The following is an 8,729-nucleotide window of genomic DNA, read 5'->3' on the forward strand; positions in this document are numbered from 1 at the left end:
TACAGATCAAGCATTTATTTTAAAAAGCGTCTTCGTGTTGTTGTCTATAACAATAATAAAGCAATCTTTAAAAAATAAATCTAATAATTTGAACATTCTTTTATTTTTTTAAAAAAATAATCTTTATTAAGTTTCTACATATAAAAATAGAGAGAAGAGAAAAAACAATTTAAACAAACAGAACATACAAAGAAAAGAAAAAGAATTAAAGGAAGGAAGGAAGGAAGGAAGGAAGGAATAGATAGATAGTTGAACATTCTGATAAAGTGTTGTTTAAAGTTTGGTTATACAGTATTTTAGAACCATCTCTCTATAGGAGTGCATGCCATCCCACCTGAAGGTCGTGACCGTCTAATGTTAATAGCCCTTTGTTTGATAGATTTATCCAGTCTTTAATCCAGGTTAGGGAGGCAGTTTCCAATCTGGGAGCCCCAGGCCACCCCTGCTCTTATTGTTATTGTCCTGCAAATTAGCCATTTTGATCCTTGTCTTTTGGTTTTGCCAAATAAATTTGATTGCATTTCTATTCATTTCATTCGAAAATTTGGATTCTAATTTAATAGGGGCCACTTGAAATAAATTTAGGCAATTTGCTAATCTTAATTATATCTATTCTCCTCTTCCAGAACTGAAGAAGCTTCTTGGATGAGAAGCAAAATACCTTAAAAGGGGGTGACCTTAAAGAAACAGTCAGAGACAATATGTCAAGATGGTGAACTTTCTTTTTTTTAAAAAAATCTACATAATTAACCTCAGTGTTCAGGAGGAGTTCAGCTGTAAGACTTCTGTTGGCCTATCAATTTGACTGCACCTTATATTATAATCCCCATTCTTTGATTCTCGTTTCTCTCTTGGAAATTGTTTATTTGCTGATTTTTTTCACTGCTTTTCAGAATCAGTTTCACAGAAATGTCAGCCCACATCAAATACCTCAAGGACCGTTAAATGTTCATTTCTTCAGAAATGTAATAGAAAATAGCAGAAGTTCCCTTTACCTGAATGGCCAACTTGTCACCTTGTTGAAAAAGCAAAACAAAACAGTCCAGTTGCCTTTTAAAAAGACAACAACCATGATCTGGTGGATTGAGAATCTCCATAGACAACTTAGCTATTTTAAGGTGTACCCCCAAGTTCCCTTTAATGTATTCGATTATTATTTTATTTTCTTATTCCATAGTTATGTTATTAAACTTTGGACTAGGAGGAGATGCCTGTATTTGAATTTGCGGTAACATTGTTGACTACATCTAATATTATATTGCCCATTGGAGATTGTCTTTTTTTTTAATTGTTGCTTTTTACAATTTGTCCTAATCTCTTCTGATTTATTTGCTGATATTTATTGCCTCCCTGTCTGGAATTTATATTTCCCAAATTTCAATTTCTATTATTCTTTTGAGGATAGTCTTTTTTTTGCTCAATGCTTTTTATTGACTTAGCCTGATATCTATAACACTTATTGATCTTTACTACTTCTTTCTCTGGAATTTAACAGGTGCCAAATGTAGATACCTATATGTGGACTACTCACTTTATCAACAGGAGACGTAACCTTCTGTTACCTAAATTAAGCAAAACCAGACATATGTTCCCTAACTTGCAAAGGTAAACATGAAATAGCCAGAATATAAATCTTGGACTTGACTTGAAATCTAGGACTTGACTTCAGACTTGTCTAAAAGCAAGATACTAGTTGCACCTGTGAGTATTCTGCTGGGTAAGTCAATGTGCGATATTTTGTTAGGTAGCCATATTGTGCAAATGCTTAAATTACAAGACTGAATTATGTCTTTCATTCCTGGATAAATTGAGCTGAAGATTGTACAGATGGCAGCTATTGGTTAACACTACTTTACCTTCTGTCAAAAGCACAGGAATTGTTAAAATTAATTGTGACTAATATGGGCAAAGAAGTGTAAGGATGTAGTCCTCTTGCTAGCAATAGCAATAGAACTTAGACTTATATACTGCTTCACAGTGCATTGCAGCCTTTTCTAAGCAGTTTACATCTTGCCCCCAACAATCTGGGCCCTCATTTTACTGACCGCAGAAGGCTAGACGGTTGAGTCAACCTTGAGTCAGTTAGGATCGAACTCCTGGCAGTGAGCAGTGAGCTAGGCTGCAATACTGCATTCTAACCACTGCGCCACCAGGGCTCTTGTTTCCAGGGTTTTCAATACTTCTTCATGAAGCATAGAGAGGGAAAAGAACTCTGCAATATCTGGGTTTCTTGTCTGTGGATTTGTTCATCACGGAGGCAATAGAACTGCTGCAACAGATTCTATGCAATCTTGGGTAAAATTAATTGAAATTCAATGTCCTGCACATTAGAAACAAGCTTCAAGAGTGGAGGTGGCTCAGTGGTTAGAGTGTAGTACTGGAGGCTACTTCATCTGACTGCTAGCTGCAGTTTGGCAGTTCAGATCTCACTGGCTCAAGGTTGACTCAGCCTTCCATCCTTCCGTGGTGGGTCAAATGGGGACCCAGATTGTTGAGAGCAATAGACTTGCTATGTAAATCACTTAGAGAGGGTCTTTTGCTAAGAGGGAGGGAGGGAGGGAGGGAGGAAGGAAGGTAGGAAGGAAGGAAGGAAGGGAGGGAGGGAGGAAGGGAGGGAGGGAGGGAGGGAGGAAGGGAGGGAGGGAGGAAGGAAGGGAGGGAGGGAGGGAGGAAGGAAGGAAGGGAGGGAGGGAGGAAGGAAGGGAGGGAGGGAGGGAGGGAGAGAGGGAGGGAGGAAGGGAGGAAGGGAGGAAGGGAGGAAGGAAGGGAGGGAGGTAGGAAGGAAGGGAGGGAGGGAGGAAGGAAGGGAGGAAGGAAGGAAGGGAAGGAGGGAGGGAGGAAGGAAGGAAGGAAGGGAGAAAGGAAGGGAGGAAGGAAGGGAGGGAGGAGGGAAGGAAGGAAGGTAAGAAGGAAGGGAGGGAGGGAGGGAGGAAGGAAGGTAGGAAGGAAGGAAGGGAGGGAGGGAGGGAGTAAGGGAGGTAGGGAGGGAGGGAGGGAGGAAGGAAGGTAGGAAGGAAGGAAGGGAGGGAGGGAGGGAGGAAGGGAGGGAGGAAGGGAGGGAGGGAGGAAGGGAGGGAGGGAGGAAGGAAGGGAGGGAGGGAGGAAGGAAGGAAGGGAGGGAGGGAGGAAGGAAGGGAGGGAGGGAGGGAGAGAGGGAGGGAGGAAGGGAGGAAGGAAGGAAGGAAGGGAGGAAGGAAGGGAGGGAGGTAGGAAGGGAGGGAGGAAGGAAGGGAGGAAGGAAGGAAGGGAAGGAGGGAGGGAGGAAGGAAGGAAGGAAGGGAGAAAGGAAGGGAGGAAGGAAGGGAGGGAGGAGGGAAGGAAGGAAGGTAAGAAGGAAGGGAGGGAGGGAGGGAGGAAGGAAGGTAGGAAGGAAGGAAGGGAGGGAGGGAGGGAGTAAGGGAGGTAGGGAGGGAGGGAGGAAGGAAGGTAGGGAGGGAGGGAGGGAGGGAGGGAGGAAGGAAGGAAGGAAGGAAGGAAGGAAGAGCCCTGATGGCGCACTACTGCAGGCTACTTCACTTGAGTGCCAACTGACTGCAGTTCGGAATTCGATTCTGACCGGCTCAAGGTTGACTCAGCCTTCCATCCTTCTGAGGCAGGTAAAATTAGGACCCAGATCGTTTGGGGCAATATGCTAACTCTGTAAACCACTTTGAGAGGGCTGTGGAAGCATTATACAGTAGTCCCTCGCTATACCGCGCTTCACCTACTGCGGCTTCACTTCATCGCGGGTTTCTGAGGAAGTCGATTGGCAGATTTAAACAGCCCGCCAAACTCGATCGGCAGTTTTTTTTAAAAAAATATATACATCTAAAATTGTAAATACTGTATTTAAATACTGTATCTAAAATAAATACTGTGTGGGAAGGGTTTATAAACACTTAAAACAACGAAAACTTACCAAACAATTACAATATAAATATTTAAATAAGTACTATCAGTCGATAAATTCCCCATCGGGGATTTCACCTATCGTGGCCAGGTCTGGAACGTAACACCAGCGATAGGTGAGGGACTACTGCATACCATATTTTTCAGGGTATAAGACACATCAGAATATAAGATGCACTGTTTCAACTCCTACCCCCAAAACATCTCTACAGAGCACTGCACACCAAGACAACTGGACACAAGAACAGCTTTTTCCCAAACGCCATCACTCTGCTAAGCAAATAATTCCCTCAGCACTGTCAAACTATTTACTAAGTCTTCACTACTATTACTGCTAGTTTTTTCTCATCATTCCTATCACCCATTTCCTCCCACTTATGACCATATGACTCTAACCTTACAATTTTATTCATATCGAGTGTTTCTTTATTGCTCATTTGACTCCTGTGACACTCATTATTTATTTTATTTATTTTATTTATTTATTAGATTTGTATGCCGCCCCTCTTCGAAGACTCGGGGCCGCTAACAACAATAAAGAAGACAATGTAACAAATCTAATATTAAAAATAATCTAAAAAACCCCAATTTAAGAGACCACTCATACAAACAAGCATACCATGTATAAATTCTATAAGTCTAGGGGGAAGGGAAAAATTTCAATTCCCCCATGCCTGACGGCAGAGGTGGGTTTTAAGGAGCTTGCAAATTCATTAAGTGTTGTTTATTTATTTATTTATTTATTTATTTATTGGATTTGTATGCCGCCCCTCTCCGCAGACTCGGGGTGGCTAACAACAGCAGTAAAACAGTACAACAAAATCCAATACTAAAAAAACAGTTAAAAACCAATTATATTAAAACCAATCATACATACAAACATACCATACATAAAATTGTGAAGGCCTAGGGGTAAAGTGTATCTTAGTTCCCCCATGCTTGACAGCAGAGGTGGGTTTTAAGCAGCTTACAAAAGGCAAGGAGGGTGGGGGCAATTCTAATCTCTGGGGGGAGTTGGTTCCAGAGGGTTGGGGCCGCCACAGAGAAGGCTCTTACTCTGGGTCCCGCCAAGCGACATTGTTTGGTTGACGGGACCCGGAGAAGATCCACTCTGTGGGACCTAACTGATCGCTGGGATTCGTGCGGCAGAAGGCCGTCCCTGAGATATTCTGGCCCGGTGCCACGAAGGGCTTTATAGGGCATAACCAACACTTTGAATTGTGACCGGAAACTGATCGGCAACCAATGCAGACTGTGGAGTGTTGGAGTAACATGGGCATATTTAGGAAAGCCCATGATAGCTCTCGCAGCTGCATTCTGCACGATCTGAAGTTTCCGAACTCTTTTCAAAGGTAGCCCCATGTAGAGAGCGTTACAGTAGTTGAGCCTCGAGGTGATGAGGGCATGAGTGACTGTGAGTAGAGACTCCCGGTCCAAATAGTTGTAACTCATGATTCTTGACAAATGTACCTTTTCTTTTATGTACACTGAGAGCATCTGCACCAAAGACAGATTCCTTGTGTGTCCAATCACACTTGGCCAATAAAGAATTCTATGCTCTTCATATGAGAGTCTGGGAAGCTTTCAATGGAAGGGGTGAAGCCTCCTTAGATATTCCCTGGAGCAGCTTATGAGGAAAATTCCCTAATTTTGACAACATGGAAAGTCAAGGATTTTTTGTAATAGCTAACCTAGAAGGGTCCCTTTCAGTGCTGGGAATTTCAACCCCTGGTTTCAAATGGAAATTCATGCATTTTCTCCTTTTCTTCTGTGGCAGAGCTGATCATGCTGTTCAAGGGATTTGGCCTTGGGCTCTTCGTAGTCCTGATGCTGGGCACTGTCGCTGCTGACTATGCAAACTTCCTGAGGCAGCACTACGATAACTCCCAAAAAACAGGGGGGAAGGGCTACTGTAATAAAAAGATGAAAGAACGCGAAATGACCAGGCCAGAGTGTAAGGAACTGAACACCTTCATCCATGACGCAACTAACAACATCAAAGCTGTGTGTGTGGGGAATGGTGGTCAAGATTATCCAATACAGTTGCCAGACGGCCGTGTCAAAATATTGCGGCGTAGCACGGCACAGTTCCAGGTCACCACCTGCAAGATGAGAGGAAAGTCCCCAAAACCTCCTTGTGAATACAGGGAAAACCCTTCCCGCAGATATATTGTCATTGCCTGTGAGGATGGAAACCCGGTCCACTACGAGGAAGGTCATATATGAATTGATCGGATGGAGTTTCATGCAAGATGGCTTCTCTTCTATGGGGGAAAATAATCACGTTTTCTGCTGATCCCGTGGCTCGTTTCTGGAACTCTTTTTCATAATCTGCACTCAAAGTTATGCCCTTGTAACCTTCCTAGAAATTTCCCACGCTTTCCTTCCCGTCCCACCCACTTTTAGCTTTCAGCCAGCACAAAAATCAAAACTCTGAATATCTCAAACTTTATGTAAACCAGCAATAATCTCTCTGCCAAATGCTTTCAAATGAATGATTGAAAATAAACAAAAAGTTGCATTACTTTCTCTGTTCTTTGCGTCACTTCTTTTCATTTTAAACAATTGTGATTTTTTTTTTTCAAAGAAGGGATGACCAGGTTCATCCTATGTTAACCTGAAGAAAATGTTTGTGCTTCTTAAATAGTTCTTCTTTCATTCACTTTGAACACATCAGGGCCCTCTTTGTGTTGGCCACTGAGTATTATGATTCTTGAAAAACAAAACCTTTTCTTTTATGTATACTGAGAGAATATGCACCCATGAAAAATTCCTTTTGTGTCCAATCACACTTGGCCAATAAATAGTTCAGTTCAGATCAGATCAGTTAAGTTAAATTCTATTCTATTCTATTCTATTCTATTCTATTCTATTCTGATTCTCATCTTCCAGAACTGAAAAAGCTTCTTGGATGAGAAGTGAAATACCTTAAAAAGAGGTGACCTTAAAGAAACAGAAAATATATCAAGATGGTGAATTTTCTTTTTTTAAAAAAAATCTACATAATTAACCTCAGTGTTCAGGAGGAGTTCAGCTGTAAACGTCTGTTGGCCTATCAGTTTGACTGCACCTTATATTATAATCCCCATTCTTTGATTCCCATTTCTCTCTTAGAAATGGTTTTTTCCTTGATGATTTTTTCCTCTTTGCAACTTGGCCCGAGATCCACCACACTGATTTTTTTTTTAAATAAGCCCTCCTTTAGAATTTTAAGGGACAGATGCCAAATATACATCATCTTTTCACTGCTTTTCAGAATCAGTTTCACAGAAATTTCAGCCCATGTCAAATACCTCAAGGACCATTAAATGTTCATTTCTACAGAAATGTAATTGGAAATAGCAGAAGTTCCCTTTACCTGAATGGCCAATTTGTCACCTTGTTGAAAAAGCAAAACAAAACTGTCCAGTTGCCTTTTAAAAAGGCAACAACCATGATCTGGTGGATTGAGAATCTCCATAGACATGTTAGCTAGATCAGTGTTTCTCAGCCTCTGCAATTTTAAGGTGTGTGGCCTTCAACTCCCAGAATTCCCCACCTGCAGAGAATCCTTCGGACCTATGATTAGATCAATCTTCTGCTGAGTAAATGAATTCATGAATAATTTGTTAAGGTCTGGAGAACATCCAAGGATAAGTTTGTTTATTCATTCATTCATTCATTCATTCATTCATTCATTCATTCATTCATTTATTTATTTATTTATTGTTAGAGTTGAAAGGGACCATGAAGGCCATCGAGTTCAACCCCCTGCCCAAGCAGGAACCCTATAGTACACCAGTCAAGTGGCAGTTCAATCTTCTCTTAAAAATGTCCAGAGTGTTGGAGTTCACAACGTCCGCTGGTAGGTTGTTCCATTGGTTGATCGCTCTGACCGTCAGGAAGTTTCTCCTTATCTCCATGTTGAATCTCTCCTTGGTCAGCTTCCAGCCGTTGTTCCTCGTCCTGCCCTCTGGTGCCCAGAAGAATAAAGTGATCCCCTCCTCTCTGTGACATCCCCTTGTATACTTGTAGACTGCTATCATGTCCGCTCTGGCCCTCCTTTTCTCTAGCCTATCCATGCCCAGTTCCCTCAGTCTCTCTTCGTAAGTCTTGGTTTCCAATCCCTTAATCATCTTGGTTGCTCTTTTTTGCACCTTCTCCAGAGTTTCAATGTCTCTTTTGAAGTGTGGTGACCAGAACTGAATACAGTACTCCAGGTGTGGTCGGACCAGGGCGTAGTAGAGTGGTATTAAGACTTCCCTGGTCTTGGAGTGTATTCCCCTGTTGATGCAGCTTACGATTGTTTTGGCTTTTTTAGCTGCTGCTGCACATTGTTGGCTCATGTTTAGCTGATTGTCCACCAAGACTCCGAGGTCTCTTTCGCAGTCGCTACTGCTAAGAGGGGTTTCTCCCAGGTTGTATGCATGTCCAGGGTTTTTTCTGCCTAGGTGAAGGACTTTGCTCTTGTCAATGTTAAACATCATTTTCTTGGTGTGGGCCCACTGTGTTAGTCTGTCTAGGTCTTTCTGTAATTTGAGCCTGTCTTCTAGGGTATTGGCTACCCCCGCCAGCTTGGTGTCGTCTGCGAATTTGATCAGTTGCCCTTCCATTCCCTCGTCCAAGTCGTTGATGAAAATGTTGAAGAGCACAGGGCCCAGGACTGAACCCTGTGGTACCCCACTGCCTACGTTCTTCCATGTGGATTTGGAACCGCTGAGGACAACTCGTTGGGTGCGGTTGGTCAGCCAGCTATTGATCCATCTGCATGCGTTGTAGTCTACTCCGCTTTTTTCTAATTTGTTGATTAGGAAATGGTGATCGACTTTGTCAAAAGCTTTGCTGAAGTCTAAGTATATGAG

The 8,729-nt window shown here is 42.4% G+C and overlaps 1 protein-coding gene across 1 annotated transcript; it reads left to right on the forward strand.

Annotated features, from left to right (window-relative positions):
* The first annotated feature begins 5,673 nt into the window (after positions 1–5,673).
* LOC139169154 (angiogenin-2-like) lies at positions 5,674–6,114 on the forward strand. The gene has a single exon (XM_070754981.1). It carries the CDS (start codon positions 5,674–5,676, stop codon positions 6,112–6,114), a length of 441 nt encoding a protein of 146 aa, XP_070611082.1.
* The last annotated feature ends 2,615 nt before the right edge of the window (positions 6,115–8,729 follow it).

This window comes from Erythrolamprus reginae, chromosome 6, assembly GCF_031021105.1.
Source record: "Erythrolamprus reginae isolate rEryReg1 chromosome 6, rEryReg1.hap1, whole genome shotgun sequence".
In the NCBI taxonomy this organism is placed as follows: domain Eukaryota; kingdom Metazoa; phylum Chordata; class Lepidosauria; order Squamata; family Dipsadidae; genus Erythrolamprus; species Erythrolamprus reginae.

Excerpts from the sequence above, each read along its gene's own strand:
- LOC139169154 (XM_070754981.1), top strand. The coding sequence starts at position 5,674 with ATGCTGTTCAAGGGATTTGGCCTTGGGCTCTTCGTAGTCCTGATGCTG.